The 26,160-nt window shown below is 36.6% G+C and overlaps 2 protein-coding genes across 2 annotated transcripts in view; one reads left to right on the top strand and one right to left on the bottom strand.

The window, feature by feature from the left end:
- Positions 1 to 26,160, bottom strand: part of LOC129576284 (teneurin-m) — a 405,617-nt gene that overhangs the window by 248,773 nt on the left and 130,684 nt on the right. The window lies entirely within an intron of this gene.
- On the top strand, positions 17,769 to 19,144 carry LOC129576285 (NPC intracellular cholesterol transporter 1 homolog 1-like). The gene is made up of 5 exons (XM_055461079.1): positions 17,769 to 17,848; positions 17,942 to 18,081; positions 18,217 to 18,379; positions 18,448 to 18,527; positions 18,610 to 19,144. The coding sequence occupies exons 3-5, from the start codon at positions 18,226 to 18,228 to the stop codon at positions 18,790 to 18,792; spliced, it is 417 nt and encodes a 138-aa protein (XP_055317054.1). The 5' UTR covers positions 17,769 to 17,848; positions 17,942 to 18,081; positions 18,217 to 18,225; the 3' UTR covers positions 18,793 to 19,144.

Genomic DNA, 26,160 nt, shown 5'->3' with positions numbered 1-26,160 from the left:
TCTCTCTCTCTCTCTCTCTCTCTCTCTCTCTCTCTCTCTCTCTCTCTCTTTCTTTCTCTGTTGTTGTTGAAGCTTCAAAAACTGTATAAATTTGTTGGGCCGGCAAATGTTTGAATTGAGCCCAAGGGAATGATTTACATAAAAATTTTGCCAATTCTGTATAAAACGCGCATTTGGAAAAACCATAAATTACCCCGAAAAATTTCGATATGATTTATATCGTATTCAATGTTGCAAAACTAAAATTATATTTGTCTACGATTTGGTTTGGATTGGATTTTCACTGCTTATCACTGTTTTAAATGGCCGCTTTTGAAATGAAACAGCCAAACCATTTGGAAATTGATGACAACAGACACGCAGAAAGGCATGCAGAAGTAAACTTTTGCTTGAAATCAAAAGCATTTAATTTGTTTTGATGTGCTTTCGATGGCGTGCGCATTGACATGTGAAAAAAGTAATCGAGGTCTGCATAGCATCTCATACCAGGTAAAGATGTTTCTATGGTTAAAATCATTCGATTTTTCTTTCTCTGCATAAAATGTTCGTCATTTCAGCGATGGCAATGTTGAAATTAGGGACAAAATTTTTTTGTTCAGGCGTAATAAAAAGTGCCTACACTCAACACCGAAACACTCAAAAATGCGGCAAAGTATTCGCCAAAAATCTTAAAAAGCTTGGTACTGCTACATAAGGTACAAGTGTAAAGAGTTTTAAATTTCACTCTAGTCCTTTTTTTCTGGATGTGTGCCCTCTCGACCTTGCTTTCCACTCACAATATACTGCCATTTATTTATTTATTTATTTTTTTGCCTCTATTTCGTGAACTCCATCCCATTCTGCAATCCTCTTGCTAATGGGCTTTCCGTTTCCCCGTGGACAATTGCTCTATTTCATTCACTGTGCTTGTTGCGAAAGATGGAGAATTCAATTAAAAAGTATGTGCATGCAAATTCGTTGCCGTTGTGTTGATGCTTTCGTTCGTGTTTTTCTCTTCATCCGATTGCCTCTCTCTCTCTCTCTCGCTCTCTCAACAAAAAGCCCAAGTCAACAATAAATTAGATGAAACTAGTTGTGTGTTAGCGTGTTATCTCGGCCGCTTCACTTTAGAATTTCGATCGAAAATAAATCTTTAGCGCGACCAACACAAGCAGACAACGTTACTCAACTGTGAACATTGCGCCAAACAAAGCAGCATCCTGAATCGTTTTAATAGAATTCAAAATGACAACCGAGTAGAGCATTTTATTAAACATTTTCCTTCTATTATTAACTTTAGTGTTATTTTTTCCCGTCAAGATTGCCTTCCGGTATAAATGTGCATGCAGCTCGTGTATGTGTGTGGCGCACGGCTCGTTCGCGCCTCGTCACCGTCCTGTAATGCAATCGAAAGCACCATTTCAAGTAAACAATCTCTTTTGACTGCACAGGCATTGGCATTGGCACTGGCACTGCATACACACCGTACTGTCTACCGATTTCAATCGCCATAGATACGAGCATGCCAACCGAATTTGCTCTCAACGTACTACATTCCAACCGCAACGAGCTTCGCTTTTTGCTGTTCAAACGTCCGGCAATGGCATTTGCCATGCACAGTTAGTGTGAAAAACAAGCACTAAGTTATTGTTATTGCATTTTTAATTAATTGTTATGATAGTAACAGATGTTATCTAACTTCGTACACTGCAGTTTTGACGATTTTTTTTTTCTCATTCCAGTCATTCTCATGCTCTCATTCACCCGTTCATTTCATCTTTCCTTTCTTTTGTCCGTAGTAACGTGGTTCGTTTTTTGCTCGTTCTTTTTGTTTGTCGCTTCGAATCCGGTCGAAAATGGCAGCCATTAAATCAGCAGAAACCGACTGGGCTGCAACGATTTGGATTTGATGCGACCTGCTCAATTCATTCGTTCGATGATCTTTCTAATGCATAATCTCATTACAAATGTCAAGACAACTCGTATGCACAATATCAACTAACTGTGTTTATTCACTGCATTAATTCGATTTTCCTTGTTTTTCTCGTCGTCGCAGAAGGTTTTTCACTTCATTAGTCTTAGCTATATTTTCCCACCTTGAATAGGTGTACAACTTTTTGAAGCAATTTTTTCATTCTTTTTCTCGCTGATGATCGATAAACACTTGAAATGCAATTAAAACTCGCCTCATCAAAATTCATGTCCTTTAACATCTCGCTAATTTCCTCCGTAATCTAGTTAACTCAAGTATTTGATTGTATTTTATTTTGATGTGTCGTTGTGTTGTTGAATTTGACCATTCTGAATCAATTCATCATTCATTATGGCTTGCGTTTTTATTTTTCATTTTCGTTTGCCGAAGAGAACGGTTCACTTCAAACTATTGTGAAATGTGGTGATTCTACGGTGAAAATTGATTTTGGTATATCAACATGGAGATTTAACATTTTAGCATGGCAAATTGTGTGTGTATATTTTCTCTTACTGGGATGTGTATTTTTGCAACGTTTACCATTTGGAATAACATTTCATTCATTTCATTGAAGCGCGTATTGTGCCGTTCAATCGTTTTGAGTCGTTTTTTGAACATAGAACAAAAAAAATTGCATTCTCTGCGCGTCAACTTTTGTGGTATGTTCATTTCATTCGATTGTTCGTGCATGAAATTTGTCGACGTTAGCGCTCTATCTCTATCTCTCTCTCTCTCTCTTTCTCTGCATATACTCAGCGTCGGCGGCGTCATTGACGGCAGGAACAGCAGTTAAAATAAATTATTCAGCATTTTTATCCCGCCTGAAGTGCAAAACCGTACAACAGTCAAAAAAAAATCCACGCAATGGATTTGTCAGTGAAGAGATATGTGTAAAAATCACCTAAAGCAAACCGAAACGAATCAACACACAGACACAGACAGAAAAAAAAGCTGAATTTTAATGCTGGATTTGGCAAAATAGAGAGAACGAACGAGCAATGGAACAACAATAAAAATGAGTCAAAGAGATGGAATGGTTTTTCTCTCTGTCGAAACTTTTTTTTTTGACAGAAAAATGCTTCAAATACCGCATTTCGAATAAAATGAAATCAGCCAGTCGTTGAAATTAAGCAAATGTTGATTATGGAGGCGAAATTGAATGGAATTAAATTGCTATGGTTGATGCTGCTGCTGCGTTGTGAAATTCCCTCTCTTTGCGCCTGGGCCGAGTGAAAAAAATGGGGTGAACAACATACAGGGGAAAAAAAAAACGTACCGTGCATAGTATGTGAAGAGAAAAGCAATTGAAACATCGAGATAAAATATTGACACGACAGCAAAAGTTGGCAACAAAGATCAGGCGCGCACACAGATTCGAATGAATTTTGCCTTTGGATTTGAATATCGAGAGAGAGAGAGAAAAAAATGTCGAAGGAAATTAGAAAAACTCGCGATTTTTCTAGCGCTTTTGCCTTTGATATATATATATATATTTGTTTGCATGCTTCCATTAAACACATCTGGTTTTTTCGATGCATAGGTCTATCTTAGTCGGTTTGGATGGCTTTTTTTGAATTCTCAACATTTATCGTACATATTGTTTAATAATTCATTGTCATGTTGCTCAAATGATTTGATCTCGCTTCGACTGCGAGCTAAACAGCGGCCATTGAGAACAAAGCCAGAGAGCAACAATCGAAAACGTTTTTAGCGCATTCTAACACTCTTGAGCTCTTCTCTCTCCGCCCGCCTCTATAGAATAAACATGACCGGATAAAAGCTAAATGCATTTTCGTACACACACAAAAAACGTATCGTTTAATTAAATTCTATTGTCATTGTTATCACTCGACCGTTAACTCAATGTGCCTTTTCATTGACAATCAGTAAGGTTTTTGGTATGTGTGCCGGTGTTGTTTTTTTTCGCATGCAAAATTATCCTTGTAACGAAACAAAATGTCAAGTGTTGAAGCGCAATTAAGAAACTATTCACTTGAGCTCGAACGTCATTTACATACACTCGGGCCAATGTGTCAGTCGATATGTGTGTGTGTGTGTGTGAAAGAGAAAGGATGAAAATGGCGAACAATGAACAAGTCAATTGTTTCTGGTGCCGTTTTTTTCTTCGTTAAATTGCTTACGCATTCTGTCAGTCCATTTCCTGTTCACGTTTCTATTTATTGTACGACCGTTGCTGCTGCTGCTGATCCCATTCCCATTTGCTGTTCATAACGTAATATAAAGCTCTAGCGAAAATAAATAAATAGAATCCGATACATTCAAATGCATACGGTTCGTATTGTGTTTGTAACGATTTATTGAAGCGATAACACAATTTTGTGTCTCCGTCTACAGCCTTCTCCCCCTCTCTCTCCTCTCTCTCTCTCTCTCTCTCTCTCTCTTTCTCTTGATCGAGATTCTATGATGTTAAGCCAGTTTCATCTATATTAACGCGCACAGATGACCATATCGATTCGATATATTAGTGTGGATGAGTTTGTATCAGAATATCGCATTCTCTCTTCCTTTCTCTGCAAGTCAGCCAGTTTGACGTTGAAAGTTGGTGAAGAGAAGCGAGTGTAAATAAGAATCCACTATCACCACTGCCGCTGCCACCTCTGCCTCCGCCGACAACAACCAAAATTCTTACAAAAGATTCAAACAAATGTAATGCTCAATGCATATAAATTCACTTGAATTATGCATGCCAAGATTTCTATTCACTGATAATGGTGTGTATTCGTAGTTCTTGTCGCCATTGTGCCAATTTCCAAGGAACTTCGTACAGCACCACACCGCACACAATTCGCTCTATCTCTCCGCCAAATGGATTTCAATAGAAACAATGGCCATGTTATTATTTTCTTATTCGTCATTTTCTTATCAGACAACTATAAAAAAGAACCGGCTGTGTCCATTGTTTCCCTTATTTCGCCGTGTCTTCGATGTATCCCATATTGGAGACGCGAGCACAAAAAAAAAACCGCCCGAAAATCGACTTGCAAAAGCAAATTTATCATTATTCATTCCAGAGAAAGGCATTTACATCGAATGAAACGATATGATAATTAACTAAGCTGCGCGTAGGCTGAATACCATGGTTAAATTATTGGATGGTGGATGATCAAAATTTTCTAACCGTTGATAACGTTGAGCAGATAATTCTTTAGTAAAGTTTTATGAAACGTTTTCCATTCAGAATCAGCCCCATTGGAAGTGTGCTAAGGAAAATGGTTTCGCAAACAGTGAAAGACAATTGTCAAAAATGAAGTAAACGGCAATATCACACAATGGGCGAACTCCATTGGAAAAAAAAAATCGCCTCACTTTCGAAATTGAATAGGCATGTTTTTTTATGCTCGCTTGTCAAGAGTGTAATCAACATTTACGAATATGATTCAAGCATTTGGTCACTTACGACATCAACGACAACGCCATACACTTTGTGTCCTCACGCTTATATTTACCATTTCACTTTGTTCAACTATGTGTTTACTTAGCACATGTTTACCCAAGATTTATATCAGTCCCTCTCGAAAGCATACGATTGACACACACAGAGAGACAAAATCTATTCGCTTATCCATTTGGTGATTAATTAAACGTGTGATTATTGCCAGAGGGGTACGAACAAAAAATGCAACTCGATCCATTTTTCATTCAACTTGACGAATGTGTCAAGTGCATATATGAAACTTCTTATTATTTTTTTTCTTTCTTTCGAAGGGGGAGAATCGCTTAAGCCAAAAATATTTGTCATCTTTGTACACAGCATAGGCAATAGGCATCATAGACATTCACCGTAAAAGGCACACAAATACGGTCTTAGCTTAATTCTATTACAAGAAAATTAGACTAAAACCTTAATAAAAAGGAACGGAATAAAAATCGCGTAAATTAGACTTGAAAAGTGGCTTTTATCCTAATTTAAATGCATTTTAGTATTGACCATAAATTTCTAGTTTAAGAAATTGTTGAAGAAATAAAGGCCATAGCTTCTGCTTAGTTTGATCATTAATTTTATAGAAATGTGTTGCAGTATCGGTGGTGTTCCCATTTCGTATAATGCCCGTGAATGGGTAAGTGTGTTTAAAGTGCAAATAAATGAGGAAGTTTAATTAAACACGAATTTTTCAGTTGTGCACCAGCGCCAGCGCCAGCACCATTACCACCATCAGCCGTTGCCCCTCTATGTGTGTGCAGAAAATGCATTGAAGGCCAATATTGCATGCCAATGCACCATAAAAGTCAACGGGTGCAAATGTTAAACATTACATGCAACAGCGAATGGCAGCGAGAGAGAGAGAGAGAGAGAGAAAAAATGAATGGGGCTGGAATGTATTATTAAAGATTTAATGCAATGTGAACGATGAATTATAGTTATCGTAAGGTTTTCGGGTGATATTTTTTCCCTGTGCTCAGTTTTGCAATTGTCAAGCGCTCAAACGCCCATAAAGTGTGCAAATATATGGCTATGGAGTTCATAAAGATATCACCCGGTACAATGTAAAATGTGGAATATGGATCACTTTTTACATGAATGGCTTTTTGAACAGTTTTGCAAAACAGTTTCCCAACGCCAGTTAATTCGCTAAAAAGGTGTATTTTATTTCAAAATTCATCCAGTTCGAAATTTATGCAAAAAAAAACACCGTTTTTCATTCCATCGCTGTAATTTAATGCGAATGTGTCAAGGTTGTTTGATTGGTTCGTGTTCTTTTGTGAATGAAATTTGTATAGAAAAAAGCGGAGGCCATTGTAATGGTGAATTTTCAATTGATTCGAGTTCGATTCGCGTGCGAAAATACCATTCACCATTGAAAATCACATTTGCTAAATGGCTTTGGCGCTCTCATTGGACGCATTCTAATAAATTCCCGCAACACGATTTGTTAACGAACGAAATCATAGAAATCATGGCGTGTGTGTGTGTGTGTGTGTGTGTGAGGGAGAGAGAGACTGAAAAATCTCGCCGAATTGATCGATGCTGCGATTTTCAATCAATTGCCGAACGCGATGAAATTTATTATTTGGAAATGAGGGAAATGCGAAAATCGTAATAATGATTGTGACGGTGTTTTTTGTAGCCAATTGTGATTGCTTAATGTTTCAAGCAATCGCTTATTTGAATGGTGTGCACATTTTTTTCCCTTCGTAAGTCTTCAAAAATTGTTATCGAACATTTAAGTCGATTACAGTCACAAATATACGATGAACATAATCACAAGCCGCGTAAACTAATTCTCTCTCTCATTTCAAGTCACAATAAGTCGTGAAAAAGGTTCGATTTCAATTATTCTATGAAATGCTTCAATTGAAATCCGAACGTAGAATCTAAATTTGTGCAAAATATTGGAATAAAATCGAAAGCAATTGGCTAAACGAGTGAGAAAATAATGATGATGATATAGAGAAATTGAGAGAGAGAGAGAGAGAGAGAGAGAGAGAGAGAGAGAGAGAGCATGAATAGGAGAGAAAGATGCGACGAAAAGAAATGTGTCAAATAATTGAATTAAAATTAATTTGGGAGCTTCATATAATCTGCAACCAGCGATTGCAAAAGAGGTATTTAATCGTATTAGTGTCGGCGCGGCAACACAAACACACATACTAAAATTTCAAGATATTCAAAATGAGCCGCATAGAATAACCGGAATGATCTGTTCCCCGGCCAGGCAAATCGATTACATTTCAAAAGGTATTACAAAAGCTGGGCTGTTTCAATTTCCACCCATACAATTCATAGCAATCATTAAAATTTTCAGCAAATACACCATTTGCCTCTCTCAAAAAGGCCAACATGTCGATATTCATTGATGTGATTGCCGCTATGTGTGTGTGTGTGCGTGTTTGTGTGAAAGTTGCCTGCTTTCGCTTCGATTGTCTATCGCTTGGAAAATCTCGCTCCAGATTTTCGTGTATTCATTACTCGTTTGCACGCAAATACACGTATTTTGTCCAAATAGCATCTACCGAGCTTAATTCCACAATCGTCTCTTCACATATACACATACAACATCATTCGTCCCATTCGCGCTCCAAAAGTGCTACATATTTTCGGTAAAATTCATTTCGATTCGGACCAATTAATCCGATTTTATGTTACCAAATGTTTTTACGACTTGTTCTTCTGTCTAATTGCACACTTTCGATATTCCTCAGTTTGGTGTCGATCGGAATTGATATTGGATAATCCCGAATTTCAATTTCAAACTTTCGTGTGCACGTTGCGTTGCGTTTAGCTACACCATACGAATTGAATTCGAAGGGAAAAACACAATAAAAACAGTAATTTCCATTTTCGGAAATCACTTTTCAATGGCAAATTCACTTAGAAATCTAGGGTTTTGCTGTCTATGTGTGTGTGTGAGTGAGTGTGTCTTTTTTTTGTATTTCCATCACTCGTTCGTTCGATCTCTTTCTCTAAAACCACACCATCGCTCCCTTCCTCTGTCTCACTCACTCACCACACAATGGGTGGATATTTCAGCTTGAATGTCATTTCCATTCATAGTTGGCATGTTGCCGAATGATAAAAACCGTACACCATATTCATTAAAAAAAAAAAAATTATATTCAATGCATTTTCAAGAATGATAACAAGTATCGAGAGATAGAGGGAGAGAGCATGAGAGCAAGAGCGACAGTAAGGGCAGAGAGAACAAGCGTTCATGTTTCGCAAAACGAAACCAGATTATGAAAATGGCATTCAAGTATTCAAATAATCATATAACATTGCACAATGAGCTGCGTTCGCTTGCCAAAATTCAATTAAAAAAATATACAAACTTCGTAAACTCAATCATTTTTTTCGCTGCTGTTCATTCAGCATTCCCGAAGTTTTGCTGATTTAAAATATTCGATAGGAATTTAAAGTATCATCGAATGTTGAAGTTTTCGCATTCGGCAAGCGCTCACGAAATGTATCGGAAATATTAGGCTATATCCATTTAAATGAATTAAATAAAGAACAATAATAAATGAAATGGGCGAAATTGCGGATAGAAAATTGTTGATGTGGAAATAGTGTCGAGATATAAGTCACTGACGCGATATAGAACCGGTTGAACATTAAATAATCTTCTTTTTTTTTGCATCAATACGAAGCGTTACAGAATTCAAAGCATCCGAAAAACTTTTCCGAATCCAAAATGCAGAGAAATTTAATCCGATGATTTGAAATGCTGCTGCTGTTGCTGGTGGTGTTGTTGATGCACTGATGATGGATGGAAAAAAAAGAGCTTCAACCAATCAAAATTGTGTGTGTTCTCTCTAGTCTTATTTTCTCATATACACACACAATTGAATAATTCTTGGGAAAAACTGGAAAATCCTCTCTTGATTCAACTTGCACACAAGTTTTTGTCTGTAGCTCTTTGTTTTGTGTCACACATTCACACAGTTTCTAGCCAATGTCCTGGAATTACTGCGACAGTCTGTGAATAACAATAATTACTAATGATCCTGAAACGACCACTGCCGAACGACCCGTTCAACCAATATGCACCACAAAGCCTGAAACTTTTGAATAAATGCCGTCGATTTTGCAACTATTATTGTTATTATTCCGTAATTTTCGACGATGTGAGAATATGTATGTGTGTGCGTGCGCTCGGTACACTCAGTCATCAAGTTATTGTCTTCACCATTGCGGCTTCCTCTATCTCCCTATATCACTGTGTTCAGAAGTTGTGTGCTGTTATATATGAAACGAGGCGATCCGAGCCGAGCCGAGCCGGGCATGCAAAACTGCATTTGGTCAATCTTTATGTGATGATTGGTGATTTGAAATGTTAAAAACGTCATTTCAAAAGCCTGCACACATTTCTCTCTTTCATTTCCATGTTCCGTCTGTTGTCATTGTCGCCGCTGCCGCTGCCACTGCCATCACCAACCAACAACACTGTCATTGCCTCACTGTCGTCCCACAGCTCAGCATTATACTCCAGAGGAAGCATTAAACCCTTGCAATCAGAAACCATTCAAATGCAAATGTTACAATTCACAGAACTTTTGCCTCAAATAACAAATCAACTATGCTGTCGTTTTTATTTTCATCTCTGTTGGCCGACTCTCGATCTGGCATTCACTCTTCTTCTCTCTCTCTCTCTCTCTCTCTCTCTCTCTCTCTCTCTCTCTCTCTCTCTCTCTCTCGTGCGCCTCTCTATATCTCTGTGTGAATGTATGTCGCTTTCTTCATTTGGTGTGCCATTCCCATTTCCATTCCGTTTTGTCTTGTGGTGTTTCGTATGCGAACGAAAGCGACGATTTTGCATTGTAAATGCAACACTCACTCAGTGTACATCTGCAGATATGAATATGGAAAAAGCGGAAAACTTTGTTGCGTTTGTTGAACGAAAGCAACGGCAATGAATGAGCAAGAGATGGCGAAAGAGCAAAAAACAAAAACTTTAAATAAAAATAGTAACAAAATCGAAAAATAGGATAAATAATTTCAATAGCAGAAAGAGAGAGAGAGAGAGAGAGAGAGAGAGAGAGAAAGAGGAAAAAAAGTTTCACTCGACCCGGACAAGCGTCGTTGCGTGAATCTATCTTTCGGTTCGTATGAGTGTAAGTGTGTGTTGTTGTTCATTTGCTTCTTGCCAGTAGCCACGAAAAAGACAACGCGAACAGATAAATGGAGCATTTTGCCTCTTGCCTCTCTCCCTCTCTCTTGCATCTTAATCGGCATGTGTATGTGCGAAAGCACGGAAAAACCACAGACAAAAGATAAAGATTATTACCAACTCCGACCGAAAAATAAAAACAAAACCGGAGACAATTTCGTTGAAAAGTTTTAATGCCGATTTCATTCAACAGCGTAATAGCTGAGCTATGAACACAGCATCACAACAGAGCACAACATTCGAAAAAACACACACGGACGCGCGCGCGGAGCACAGCGACCAACTCAACTTAAATGAAACAAATTGAACGGGAAGCAACGAATTCATAAACCTTTAACTATAGTAATATTGAACCGAAATAATAAACTAATGCTCACAATCGCGTTAGTCAACCAGATTTTGTCAACCATTAAGTACTCGTTGGCTTGGCTTGTGCATTCTATGGATTCGCTTTTGTTACATTTCATATAATTTCGAATATCTTTCACTGTTTTCATCGTCGTCATCTTCTTTTTCTTCTTTTCATCTCACTTGCTCACTCATTGCTAAATGTGATGGCAGAAGGTCCACGTTCATTGCAAAATAAAATGTTTTTATTCCGAATATCGTTCGCTTTGTGTGTATCGTCGTACAGGGATGTAAGAGCTTTTCGTTCGGGATTCAACCAAATGGCAATTAAATATGTATGAATCGAAATAAGTGAAAGAAAAAATCATAATATTAAACTGAACACACGCACTCCAACCGAATATGTTGGACGCTTTTATTTCAGTGTGCGAGTTATTTGAAATTCCCTTTTTAGCATCGTATTCAACATTTTTAATCATAAAACGGAAAATTATCAAAAGTGGAGAGAGCTCACACACTAAGCTAGCATCCATAAACACATATTCATATCAAATCTGAATATTCAATGTGGAATTTACGTCAACTGGTATGATTAATTTTCCCAACGAAATGAAACAAAAAAACATACGGAAACTCATATGTTGCGAGTTTCAACACCGATTTTAATATTTATTGCAGCACATACATTATTTGTTCAATAAAATCATGGACGGATGAATGGATTTTAAATGGACTTTGATAATTATTTCGAAATTCGACGCTACAAATGCGGTAGTGTTACGCTTATGGAGGCGCCCAAATTCTTTTCGAATTCTTCAAATCAAACATTGTCTACTGTGGAATTGCACCAGATATGATGTGCAATGTTCAAAATCGAACCATTGGATTTTTCTTTCAATGTAATAAAATGTTCACACCACTGGAATGAATCGTCTTTTATTCCATGGACAAACGGAATCTGGCATGAATGTAGATTGACACATTGCGATGTGCTAAAATTTACACTCATTTTCGTATAAATAAACCATGACGATATATTCTACTCGATACATATGGATTAGATGGAATTATTTCAATTTTCTATTCATAATCAAAACTGAAAAATCAATTTCGAAATAGTTGACCAAATCACCATCAATTCCAAAACTGACAATCAATGTGTCGAAATCGAGTCAACGAAATACTGCGTTTCATTTATTCATTTGAAAAATAAAATTTTATCAAAGTATCGTCAGCAGATACACAATTGAAATTACGAGCAATCAATTTCCAATTAAAATCCAATATTTTGATATGGGTTTTCCTTCGCGGTTCAAGAGTTTTACAGACCATGGTTCAATTGAAAGAATTTCTACTTCAAATGATGAATTTTTTTTTTAAATAAATTTAATTATCCAATTGAATATATTTAAATTATTTGAACGAAGAAAACTTCGGAATCTAAACATTTTCCATCTTCACGCAGCAATTAAATTCAGAAATAACGACGGGGGAATGATGAATGACCACTTAAAATATTAATAGAATAAGAATAAGAAAAGCGTTTGCACCGTTGCCGTAAATAACGTTTAATTAGAAAATTGTTCGAATTTCCATATAAAATTTGTTGATAATTGCCGATAAAACTATTTGAAAAAAAAAAGGTTAACAACTACTTTGTTTGAAGTGTATTTTCCAATTTGAATAAAATGCTCGCTTAACTATTTTCAACTAATTTATTAGTTCATTTAGTAAAATACTTGAGTTAAGTCTTGACCTGCATACATGTTATTGCTGGAAAAGTGCTTGAAATTTCAATGGACTGGCGTGAGTGAGTGAGGGACTGAATGAGTGTGTGAGAGAGAGAATTCGGTCAATTGATTCAATAAATTGTCTGATTTGAAGTTTTGTATTAGAGTCATTCAACTGAAAAGTTGTTAATTAATCCCCTGGAGGAAGTTTAAATTCCGTTAGCTTCAATATACCTTGTGGCGTCACGAAGAAATATACCCGAAAATACCGTTCTATCGAAAGTTTCAAGCCGTTGTTCACTCCCTCGTTTATTCGAAATGCTACCGAATTTTGTGTGTGGATCGAAGTTCGTGGCCTATTTTGCGCGATTTCTATTTATGGATGCCTCTTGGTGTTCAAGTTTTCATTTTACATTTATGTCACATTCTGCGTATGAATCTTTCATTTCGTGCAAAACCACTTGGACTCGGTGGTTTATGCGCTCTGAATCCTCCCTGATTATCATTCTGCCCCATAATCGCAAAGAAAACAAACAAAACACACACACACACACACACATCGAGTGAACGAGAGCGGGACAAAGCCTCAGCGTCGGAATAGGTGAGCAAAAGTGATGTTGCAACGTATATCTATTCGATGGTACTGTAATGAGCATTACCATGAAACTAAGTAATTATCCAAGTAGAAAAATCTTGGGTGAAATCCAAGTAGAAGTCTCGCATCGTTGGGAAAATTTTCACGTGTGCTTGTGTGCGGTCGGTATGAAAAATATCACAACAGCGATTGCCGGGTAGAGGGCCATAGTCGTCGAGGCGAATCTATGCGGTGGAAACTTGAAAAATCATCTTGAGAACGTTGGTTTGTTGATGCAGAAAAAAAAATGCTTATATTCGCTTTCATTTTGCAGATTTCTGTCCGCTCTATCATGTTGTCAAACGTAATACACGCTTGAGTGCGATGCAGTGATATATTTTTTTCTATTTTTTTTTTTCGTTCGTACTGTGTGTTGCGATCATTTTGTTTCTATGGAATTGAAGTTTCACAGCAAACGGTGTGCTCCATTTAGCCTACAATTTCTTTTTGCATACCATTTGGGCTCTGTAACGTACACATCCAAAGACACGAAGTGGATGATGAGAGAACGAGAGCTAAAAATGCCAAAAGCTTGGCGAGCTCATTTTTGAAATGCGAACATAAACAACATAAAATGATGGTTGTGAATAGAGAAGCCAGCGAACACGAGAGTGAATGTGAAAAAGAAGCGGGACGAGAAGAGCACAGCACAGTGCAGAGGAACGCATTTATATGTATATTTGTGCTGCGAGCTCTTCTTCAGTTTAGCATAAAATTTTATAAATAAGTAATAATGTAAATTTCTGTTGTGCAATTTTCGTTTCAGTTGATGAATAAGAGAGCGAACGAAGCAATGTGCAAAATGTGCTTGCTGTGCCGTGCTCTCTCTCTCTCTCTCTCGCTCTCTCTCTATCACACACACATACTTTTGCTTATTGTTTGGTGATTTTCGTCGTGAGCCAACGCAGAAAAAATCGTACGTAATTTTCATCAAAAACCTAAGCTTAGACTTCAAATAAGGTGGATGTGTTTGTCTGGTTCTGCTTTTTCTTTCTCTTCACGGTGAGCAGTTGACTCAATGGCTGGCCATTTATTTGCTTAGCTTACTGCAAGGGGACGACGACGACGACGACGACGAAAGCAAGTGAAAATGAATGAAATGATTGTGTGTAATTTTGTACTTTGGAGGACAACGACGCAACACATCTTCGAAGCATATAGTCTGAGATGCGGCTAATAAATGCTCATATATCTTACACATAACGATATGGAGACCGAACACATCACATGCAAAATTCACCACGTGGTGTACGCTTACGCGAATGTATGCGTTCATTTTCAAGTGCTTTAGCTACTTCGTGTTCGTGCGAGCGCGCGCAGAAGAAGAAAAAAGCCGCCTTGAAAATCACGAAGAAATTCATCTAAGTTTATAGATATTTAAGCTCTTAATGAATTTTCTGCATGAAAAACGTGCAATTACTGAGAGTTTATGAGTGAGCAGCGAGAAAATGAGGCGAACGATGCTGAGCGAAGTGTACACACGCACCAGTGGCTTGGATACAAATCGGTGCCCTGTGAAACAGTGGCAACGAAAATAACCGAAATTAAATCGAGTTTTCCATACACACACTCTTGTTCTTGTTCAAATGGCGACGCGTTTTTACCAACAAAATTCAAACTATACATAGACATAAAATCTCGAGCATTTTTAATTTTAACCAAGCGAACATAATCGTGTCATCTGCCAGAGCATATTGCTGCACCACTAACTGTATAAATTGTTCATACAGCTCGACTCTCACACTCTAAATTATCAACCCGAAATTGTGTGTTATTATTTCGAAGCTCTTGTGATTTGAACGAATGCTGACTGATTGACTGTGCCGAGCAAATGTTAATCCTTTTTTCCAAGGAAATGATTTTCATTTGGTTTGATTCTCTCTCAAAATGTGGCTAATTTCGGCAGCACTTGATGTTGAATTCATCAATTCATCGCCAACATTTTGAGTTTTCTGCAAAAGTATTAAACAAGAAAATTACAACCACTGATTCGAAATTTTGCGTGAGGAAATGAGAAAACAAAATCTGACAATACAATCAGAAAACCCGATATTTTGAAGGTTGAGTTGTTATTTAAATCCAAAACCATCTGTGTCAAACAGATGATTTCCTACTTTGAATCAATAAACAAGGGCCAGAAAAAAGTGTGTTTGTAAGAGAATGTGTGTTGGAAAGAGAATGAAGGAGCGATAAATAGAGGAAGAAAGAGATAAAGTAAGCCTTAACATCTTTCGAGATGACATAAGGACCGAGTAAATGTATCCAGACAGGAAGCTCACGCGGCTATGCGGAATACAGGCTGAAAACTTCGTCTCATCGCATCAAATGACAAATAGGGAAAGACAATTCCATGAATGCTTAAAAGACGAAATGAAAGCAGAAGCGGAAAAAAACCACCACCACCACCACCATCAAGTTTCTTCCGTTGGAAACAGACACGAAACAGTATGAGTGAAAACATAAACCTGTTTGCATGCGGTTTTATTTTGATAGAATAAAATATGTGTTTTTCTCCATAACAAAACTTTCATTTTTCCGCGTTTTCTCTCTTTCTCCCTCTCTCTCAAATTGCGGCCGAAGCATTTGTTGCTTATATATTACTCGAAGACGCTAACCGAGATATATCGAATATTTTCGACTACACACAAAACAAATGCTGTGTGTATATCTAAATGCATATTTGTGTATATGTTGACGTCAACATTTTGCATTGGGTAATCGCATATTGTTACAAAAGAAGAAAGAGATTGCAGCAAAAACATGAAAATTCAAACTGAAAACTACAAATTTTACGCAAAGATACGAATTTTGTCGCCCTTCGAGAAGGAAAGAAACACAGACGAGAAGAAGATTATGAAACGTGTGGGAGTCGCAGTCGGTTTTAGCCAAAAGACTCGAAAAGTCTGAATAAAATCCCTGCATTATTTGGTTTTTGTTTTTGATGCTCTTGTTTTTTTTTTCCTTCTCGAGCTTTGTCTTATTTTGCATTTTCTTCGAGTGTCGGCTACGATTTCGTATAAATCAAGCAATCGCATCGTCTGTAATAAATGCAACACATAGACAACAATCTTTGAGTTGGATTTTTTTCTCTCGTTTAGAAGATTTATTAAACTTTGAATACAGAATAGCTCTTCCGTTAAAATTGAGAAAATGTTCAATAATAATGACTAAAGCGAAAAATAGATTTGACACTTATGGGCAAAAATTTTGACAAAACGAGCAAATATACACATAAATCGGGTGATATTGAATCGTGTTAAACAAATTTATGCATATACATATATATTTTAATGGTAAAACGGGTGATATCCGATCGTGAGAACGTACAATTAATGTATATATTTTAATGGTAAAACGGGTGATATCCGATCGTGAGAACGTATAATTAATGTATAAATAAATGGAAGTGTATGGTCGAGAAACAGTGAATATAAAATTGAACAGTCGTTAACCGAGCAGCTCAGCGCCAAACAGGGCTGTAGCCAGGATTTTTCCTAGGAAAGTGTGGTTCCACTTTACCAAGTGATAACTTGCCCCGAAAAAACAACTATTTTGAAAAAAAAAAAAAAAAAAAGTGACCACTTTTTGAAATTTCGATTTTTCGCGAATTTTCGAGGTTTTTGACCAATAACTTGAAAAATGTCCAAAAGCCAGCCCACTTTTTTTTTTTTTTTTCAAAATAGTTGTTTTTTCGGGGCAAGTTATCACTTGGTAAAGTGGAACCACACTTTCCTAGGAAAAATCCTGGCTACAGCCCTGAGCGCCAAACAGAGTTTGCAACAGAACAAAATAGTGAATTGTTATCTACTCGTAGATATCTTCTTCAAGTCTCCTATAAGATAGGAAAAGAGCCGAACTCACTCTTCATTTTTTACTTGCAGTAATCTTTTTCCTTTCTACCAAGGGAATGAATTGCTCTGTCTTTTTTTCCTTCAAAACAATAGTATTCTTGTAGCTATTATTTAGTTATCGATGTATATTATTTTTAAGATAATAGAATTGTACACTGATTTACACAGCACATGGATACGAGCAGCAAACAAAGAAAGTAATGGATATATGGATATTATATTAATTAGAAATGTCGTTAGAATGCGTCATGATTCATTGCAACGTCTTATGTGAGTTATGCAAGTGAACAGAAACTCGTGATAACGAATTATTACTTATTTCATGTACGTACTTTCTTTTTTTTCGAACCGATTCAAAATCGTGATAAAAAAAACAAGTTTTGAAATAGTTTCATTTTGTAGTTTTCAACTAGACGCACACGAGTTAAGTATAAATTCTTCTGAATTCTAAATATTTAGTGATCATTTTTTATAAAACGATCTCAGTGAATGAAAATGGTTGAAATTAAATACATTCCATCCAATGTTTTGGCTGTGTTGATAATTTGTTCGCCGATATTTCAATTCAGCTATTCTACGGCTGAATCAGAGGTTTGATATGGGATCACTTTATTTGCAAATGTGATTTTTCAAAAGTTGTCATTCACAGCAAAACAGAGATGGTCATTGTGTATGGTACGGCGTTTGTAAAACTACTGGCAGTTGGTGTATGTTTTTTATGAAATCAATTTCCGAAGATTTTGATCAAATTTTGTGTGCGTGTCAATTGTTTTGTATTTAATATTTCACTCATTTTTCAGTCAACAAAAAGTACCTTTACTGCAGCTACAACGGAACAGCCAAACGTTTAAATAACGATGGACTTGAAGAATTAAATCAATACTGTTCGTACTTAACCCGAGGACGAAAACATACTTTCACATGCTGTGATAATGAACAGGTATGATGTGTTAGTTTTTTTAGTAAAATTGAACAAGACTTTTTTTTTAACGTCTTTCGCTTGATTCAATCCGATGTGAACTATTAATTAGCTTAACTTTATTTCACACATCAAACTACTATTATTTTTCCGTAGATCGATATTATGAATGACGACATAAAGTGGTTAAAGCGGTTTCTCAGCTCGAGCAATTGTCCAGGATGTTTTGAAAACTTTGCGCGGCCAATATGCGAAATGACTTGCAGTCCAAAGCAATCACAATTTTTGAAGGTGCAAAAAGTGGAAGCAGCAGATGCAGGTAATATGTCTCTCTCGCTGTTTGATCTATCGAATTTCTTTCCTACATTTCTGACTTTTATCTTGTAGATTATCGGCCTTATGTAAAGAGTATGGATTATTCAATAGCTCATCAACACTTAAAAGCCACATTCACATCATGCAAAATGGTAATTCGTTAAAAAGATGTTTGATTTTGAGACCGATTCAATTCAGTTTCATGGATTTTAGGATATTTTTCGAATATTTTAGGTCACATTCTTATTCCGGCCTGTCTTGAATTATATGTGCGGCGATGCGAAAGGTGAAGACTGTACCCTGGATAAATGGAGAAATTATTTGATCGAATTCTCGAAAGAGTACCATCCGTTCCAAATAAACTACATTACAGAGCCCATAAAAAATTACACTTCAATCAATGTACCTTGTTCTTAAGCCGTTAATATGGGTTTTTCGTAATGAAATGATGTCAATGAAATTGGATTGTTTTTTTTTTGCTATTTCAATTATATTTCTAGGCGTCGAAAGGAAAATATTTATGATTCGATTACAATGAACTCTGCTAAAAATTGAATACAGTGATCAACGGCCGATTTGTCAACTAATTTTATTACTTTCCATAAGAAAATGCTCCAATTGAATTTCAGTCAATATCCAAATTGTCAATTGTGAATCCAACTTCATATTTTTGTTTTGTTTCAACAAAATACATAAGAGTCATAAAATAAAATGCATCAGAATCGAGTATTGAAAGAAACGTCATGCGTACATGGATTTTGTAATAAATAATTTGTCGTTAATTTTAGTTGTTTTTTTGTTTTAATTTTAAAATGAGACTCTATTAAAGACAAAACCTTTGATAAGTTTTGATTGTTTTCTTTTTTTGTTCTTCTACTGTTTAAAACATTTTTGGTGTGATTGGCCCAAAAATAAGAAATTGGTACATTTACTAGTTCGAAATCAATAGAGTTTCCTCCAAAATGCACCTGTAAGTGAAAACAAACTAAACCATTTTGAGCAAGAAGCCATTTGCTGTTATTCTGAATGGAATTGGCATTAGATTGTGAGTGTGCAGAAGACAGCCTCCTAAAAATTAGTTATCGCCAAGTATTCAATATGAAAATGGATTGTATGCTCAAGCGTTTGAGACGTTAATTTATATTGTGCGAGAGATGTTAGCGAATGTATAGCTCTGCGACAAAGAATGGGAAAAAAAAACCCAAAGTCTGATTACGTGTTGTGATGATGCGTTGTTATTTGGTTGAAAAGCTCTTGAAATGTGAATTGATAAAGGCGACGGAATCGCAAGCAAACGAGCGAATGACTGAATGAAAGTGTGTGTGTGTGTGTGTGTGTGTGTGTGTTTGGAATTTCATTTCAAAATCGTTTGAAAAGAATTGATGATGCACCTGCTTCTGCCGCAGCATCGAACTGCAGGTATATCTAAGTATATGTAATTGTGCTGCCGGTGAAAATGCATCGCATTCAAAACACGCGCTCATCGCGCTGCACTTGCATCGATTCTCATTATGGTATTGCTCGAGTAGCACATATTAATGCATATTGTGTGAGCATCGAAGAGAAAGACGTGTCTCATCTCTCACGATTACACACACACACAGTCTCCTTCTCATTCTCATCGCAACAATTTCAATTACTTTTCTCTTTGGAATAAATTCAAAGCAAATTCTGGATGAAAATAGATGAATGATTTGTGTGTGTAGCGTTGAAAGGCTGAATGCATCTATGCATCTATAATGTAAGCAAACAAGCTTTTCACCTTTTCGATGAGATATTACAAGTGCAAATGAGTCGTATATTGTATTGGAGAGTATGAGCAAAAAATGAACGCTCGCGCCACATAGAACACAACATATTTGTGAGATAATGACGGTGTGTCGTTGAAATTTGTTTCAACTACATAACAATCTCATTTAGTTTTTTTTTGTTCGTTTCTAATGTAAAATATGGATTTAAGGCTCATTCTTTTAGCTTCAACCTTCGGCATCTCCAAGTTTCAAGTCAACTTTCTAGACTAATGGGAAAAAAAATCCTTCAATTGTTGATTACTAGTCAATGTTCGAAACGTTGGATACGAAATATGCAACACAAAAACATGACAAAAAAATCTTTTGATTTTGCTTTGATTGGCTTATGATTACACCGGCGGTTGTGGTGCGTACATATTTTTCATCCACATGAAATATGCAATTTATGAAATGCAAACATTGTTCGGTTAATGTTTTCAAGTGGGTTAGTTTGTTTCTAGGTGAATATGTGTATGGTTTATTTACATGGATAAAAGCTTAATGCTTGCCATTTCACTCTCTTCCTCACTTTTTCTCTTCAATACACAATTTTGTAATACAAAGTTTCCATGAGCACACGTTGAATTCCCGTTCATAAAATTTAAACTAGTTGTAAATTGTAAACAACGTCTTTTACATGTGTGTAGACATAACCAGAAAAATGTGTGTGTGAGAGAGAGAGAGAGAGAGAGAGAGAGAGAGAGACGCTGTGATGCAGCAAGAAGAAGAAGACGGAGGCGGCGGCGGCGGCGGCGGCAAGTAACCGAGACAAGTCGAGGTTTTGTCGGTGAGACGAAAGAATGAACGAAATGAGAGTTTTTCCCCGTAAAACAACAATCAACAAAAGTGGTAATAATGCATTTTAGCTGAAGTGTGTGAATCGGGTAATTTTGTGTTTGAGTTCTTTTCCCTTGTGGCTGCTTGGTTGCTTGTTTGGTCTTTCTCTATGGTTTTTTGACGACTTTTTTGTGTTTGCTCTGTTCATACTTATACTTTACAATCAAGTATTACTTTTGTTCATTCAGTCGGTTGCATTCCTCCATATAGCCTGGATGTTTTTTTATTTTGCTTTCTTTCTTTTGCCAAAGAAAAGTTTAACTTCTCGATTTGAGCTATGTGCAGTGTTTTTTTTTTATTTCACAATATTTTTTAATCGTACACCAAAATGAAACCATTGTACATAAGCCAACGATGCTGCAATTTTAATTTGTTTGACTCATGTACATTCCACCAAAGGCAGTTATGAATTTCATAATATGAAATAGGCAATTGCAATTCATGAACAACAAAAAAAAAACAACGTAAAACGTGTTGAAACGTACGGGAGCGTTTCAATTCAAATGGCTTCAATATAAATTCAATGCAAGAATTAAGAGCATAATCCGTACCAATCGCGTTATTTCCTTGAAAATCGAATCGATTTTATGAAATGCGGGATTTTTCCATTCATTATTCTATTCATATTTTTTTCTTCTTCTTATTCAATTCAATCCAATCCATCGAAACCGTATATGAAACTCGTGGTTATAGCTGAAAAATATACGCAATTCTGTTGGAGAAAAAAAAAACTAGCAGACTGAATATATGCAATCTCTCATCGACAAATATGACGATCAACAATTGACCGTGCGATGACATCACACTGCTGTGATAGCTTCTTTCTTGTCGCAACCAAAATCATTTCTTCCGATTCACCATTGCGTTTTTTTTCCAGCTCCTTGCATGTGTGCGTGTTTGTGACCCGGTTCAAAACATTTTACATGTCATTATCACAATACTCGCACTACCTTTACTCGACAAATTGTTTGTCTCCTGCTGACAAGCAAGCGAGTGAGAGAGCGCTCGCGCACGGCCGCATTCGGTGCCACTAATTGAACTTCGATGATGCAGCACTTTTCATCTTTATATTCATCTCTCCCTTTCATTTCGGGCACATTTTGCCTTGATCCGACTCGTACACAATTTTATTTATCGCTTTTTTTCTTCTATTCTTCACATCCAATTTTTATTCATTATATTTTCACTTTTTATACTCTCTCTCTCTCTCTCTCTCTCTCTCTCTTTCTGCCCTATCCACTTGAATGAGCGCACACACACTAGATACACACAATCGTTTGCATTGAATGCCGTCAGAAGCATTTTGCAGGGGAATAAATGATACGTGAACGCCATGTTTATAACATAAAAATACATTAAATATTCATTTATCATTCATCCTTTGTTCCCACCAATACCTTTGTTACAGTCCAGTTTTTTTTTTCGCCCTCTCCGTCCCGTTTTGCTAGTCCCCACGAATAATTAACAAATTTGCCTGATTAAAGACTGTTGGAAATTATGTTCGAATTTTGTTTTCAGGTTTATCGAAACTAATTTTTGGAACATGTTTCCGTTGAACACCACCACTCTGCCCACACAAAAACACGCGTTGATAGCACTCGAATATTCCAGAATTTCTTCCGATGTTGAAGCCGTAGGATTTGAAATTTTGAAATTTTGCATAAAACTTCAGAATAGGTAAAAAGATATCAATGGATGATTGACATTTCAATGACAATGCTAGTGGAAACTATCAACATTTCAGCTGATGGGCTACGAGGGAAAAATAATTGCAAAAATCCAAACGATACATGAATACGACATACAAATTAATCTGCTTCATGTTGATTGTTTGAGATTTTTCCACTTTGGTCTCTGCTACCAGAGAAAACGAAACGAAAAATCACATTTCGGCTTTCATATCTAATAAATAATTAGTGTCGACTTCATTGTACCGTGTAGTCGATGGCATGACGCTGCAGCCTAGGCGAAAAATATGCGGATTGCAAAAAGTTTTCCGATCAAAATCAAGCATGGGAGGATTTGCACAATCATGGAAGTAGAGAAAAGTTTTGCAGAGCAAGAGCGCAAGACAGTGTGTGCAAGAGGAAGTGTGAGAGCGAGAGTGAGAGGAATGGGCAGAAAGAGAGGCAAACATGAGAAAGGGAGTCGTTTACTCATCCATTTTCTTGATGATTGAGATTGTGTGCTGTGTGTGCGTACACACGTCTTCGCGTAATTTCTTATGTTCAGACGTTATTCCATTTCTGGCTATCCGTGAGCGGTTTTCTGTTGCTGTTGTTTTTTTTTTTGGCTGGTACATACATATGTATGGAGACACAACGTGAAAAACGTAAACAAAGAAAAATGACCACTTCATTTTTCATGTCATACAGATTGTTCTCTGTTCCCCTCGTCGCCGCTCCTTTTTACTTGAAATATTTCCATACATCTCAGCTGTACTTGCGATGGCCTCACATGAACTTATCGCTAAGTTTTTTTTTTCTTCGTCCGCTGCTTTTTTTTCATTGCTGCCGGTCATTTTACTCTCACATTGTTGTTGTTCGTTTTTTTTTTTTTTTCATTTCATTCGATTTTGTTGGCTCGTTCCGGAAGAAACCTGAATGCAAATTATAGAATGGATATGGAATCGTAGAACGCTATTTGATTTGTCTGAATGAAACGAACCAACACATAGAGCGTTCGGTGCAAAGAAATGAGCAGTTTTTTTTCTTGTTCAAATAGCCATTCATGTCTATTTTTGTTATGGGTTGCTCACTTTTTTCTCACTCGCAATACCCATTGACCGGCTTGGCTTGGCTTGGTTTGGGGAATTCAGCAAACCATAGAATTTGTGTGCGCTTTTTCAACGTTAACCGTCAGGCAGATCGTATACATTCAGCTTATTATAATATATTTACCGCTTTATGCTAGACTAGAGAACCGTTGGTTCAAGAACCTATTTGAAAGTAGCCCACCCCACACCACACACACACACAAGCACATACACAGCTAGAGAAGAAAAAAAAAATGTTCTGAAAAATTTATAGCCATACATCGTAGAACAGGATACATTATAGAATCGGGATAATTTTTGTACATAGACAATTACGAATGGAAATCGAGCAAAGTGAAACCAACCGACGACATTAACAACACAATATTTACTTTGATGAGTGTTTGTGAATGCAAGCATTTAAAACAGAGGAAGTGACAAAGACGTGTGCCAAATGAAAATGAAACAAAAGTTTCCGGGCGGAAAACACACACATAAATGTTGCATGTTTCTCTATTTTTGTGTCCATTTCCAGTGTATCCAGATAATGGATACGGGTGTTGTTATTCCAATGGATTTATTCGATGAGAGCATTGTTTAAGCAACCGTACACGTCTAATTGCCTTGATTCTATCCATCCTCCTCCTCAATTTGCACAAATATGCACTTTCTTACCCCATCACAACATCGAACATAAAACGGCCAGCTCGGCTATGGTTTGGTCAAGTTCCATGAATAGAACGGAGTTTGGGCAACGAATTTGTTTTTGGTTCAACCATGCAAATGTTTATACGAACTCATGCTTATGTGTTATGGTCTAAATGGAAGAAAAATTATCATCGGTGCAAATAATTCGAAAACCGTGCTGCGGCTTATGTCATTGGACGAATCCATTATACTAAAGCTGTTCGTCAATATAATGCATTCGATTTGAAGAGTCGCACATTTTAACTGTTTGAAACTAACTTTAATGTTAACATTAAGATTGTATTCGGTCATCTGGTCATTAAGTCCCAAAAAAATGCAACATATATCCAATGCTTTCCAAAGAATACTCGGTTGTTTCAATGTGTACCGAAACAAACAAGATTTGAAATACAAATACAGTGTCATAAAGGATGTTTTAATTTTACTGCTGTACTCAAACAATAACTATACAATTTAATAGTGAAATAAATTTAAATTACCAACTCATCCAAAGAGACACTAGAAACCAAGTATCAAGTCGAGTTCTAGTTCATTCAAATGTAACTGTGTTTTGTGTGTGTATATGTTTGTGAAATGCGAATTGTCTATCGACATTTGTCTTCGTCTGGTTTTGTAAATTCTGTTTGGAAAATGGATTTGCACAAGGGAATCGAATGTAAAGTAATTTTTCTTCTGTCGCTGTAAATGCGCGAAAATATGCGAAAATACGAACATTCATTTATTATCTATTGTGTGTGTTTTGTGCTTGATTTGAGCGAGATGGAAACTTGAAATTGATTGATTTGCTCAAATCGATGAAAACATTCAAACACAAAAAGAATCGAAATGTAACAGGAGAAAAACTCATGACGCGATTTGTGCTCATTGTTCTGCGTGTAGATATGAATCATTGCAAAATGTGGCGTTGATAACGCTTTTAACCTTGAGACCAAGAATTTGGTGGACTTTTTGGTCGCAGCATGTTGGACTTTTTGTTTTGTTTTATTTGGTTTTCTTTGTAACACTCTCATGACAATTAACTGGTTTGTCGACCCCGGGCTTCAACAGAAAATATACTGGGATTTTTAATTTTTCTTTATTGATTACATTTTCAGGAATTTTAATTCGAAATTATTATTTTTTATTGATTTTATAGTCTGCTTTGGTAAGCCCACTTGAATTTAAAATATTGATTATTTTCTTCTTCGTCGAGCGTATATGATTTCGATTAGCAGTGAAATGGCAACGACCTTATGTAAAAATGAAAAGTAATATGATAGTACAGCGAAACAAATATGTGAAATGTATTGAAAAATTAAGCCCAGTTCATACTACGCATCTATTGATAAAAGCATTGTTCATTTAGCCTGTGACTGTTTCGTGTTGAGAGTGTGTTTGCCTTTCATGTGTATATTGTATTTTCGGTTCTTCTTTTTTTTTCTACCCGTGATGACTGATGAATGCAACACATGGCGACAAGCGTGTTGATGTGGATTCATTGTGGAAAAATGGTCTTACTTATGCGCTCCATCGCACACTTGAAGATGATCAAAAAGTTGAACTTGAAGTCCGCATCTGAAGACAGATTCAGTAACGCTAAATGTGTAAACCGCAAGTTTCCACCAATATTTCGGACTGGCAAAGCACGTACATCTTTTTTCCTCGTCTCTCTCTCTCTCTCTCTCTCTCTCTCTCTCTCTCTCTCTCTCTCTCTCT

This window comes from Sitodiplosis mosellana, unplaced genomic scaffold, assembly GCF_009176505.1.
Source record: "Sitodiplosis mosellana isolate CC-2019 unplaced genomic scaffold, AAFC_SMos_1.0 Smas_scaffold_6181, whole genome shotgun sequence".
NCBI lineage: Eukaryota > Metazoa > Arthropoda > Insecta > Diptera > Cecidomyiidae > Sitodiplosis > Sitodiplosis mosellana.
The sequence above is the reverse complement of the archived record's forward strand: the minus strand, read 5'-3'. Positions and strand labels throughout refer to the sequence as shown.

What these genes read in the sequence shown, in the direction of transcription:
- LOC129576285 (XM_055461079.1), top strand. Translation starts at nt 18,226, where the DNA reads ATGAATGACGACATAAAGTGGTTAAAGCGGTTTCTCAGCTCGAGCAAT. An exon ending in AGTGGAAGCAGCAGATGCAG is followed by an intron (nt 18,380 to 18,447) that starts GTAATATGTCTC and finishes TTTATCTTGTAG; the next exon opens with ATTATCGGCCTTATGTAAAG. An exon ending in CATTCACATCATGCAAAATG is followed by an intron (nt 18,528 to 18,609) that starts GTAATTCGTTAA and finishes CGAATATTTTAG; the next exon opens with GTCACATTCTTATTCCGGCC.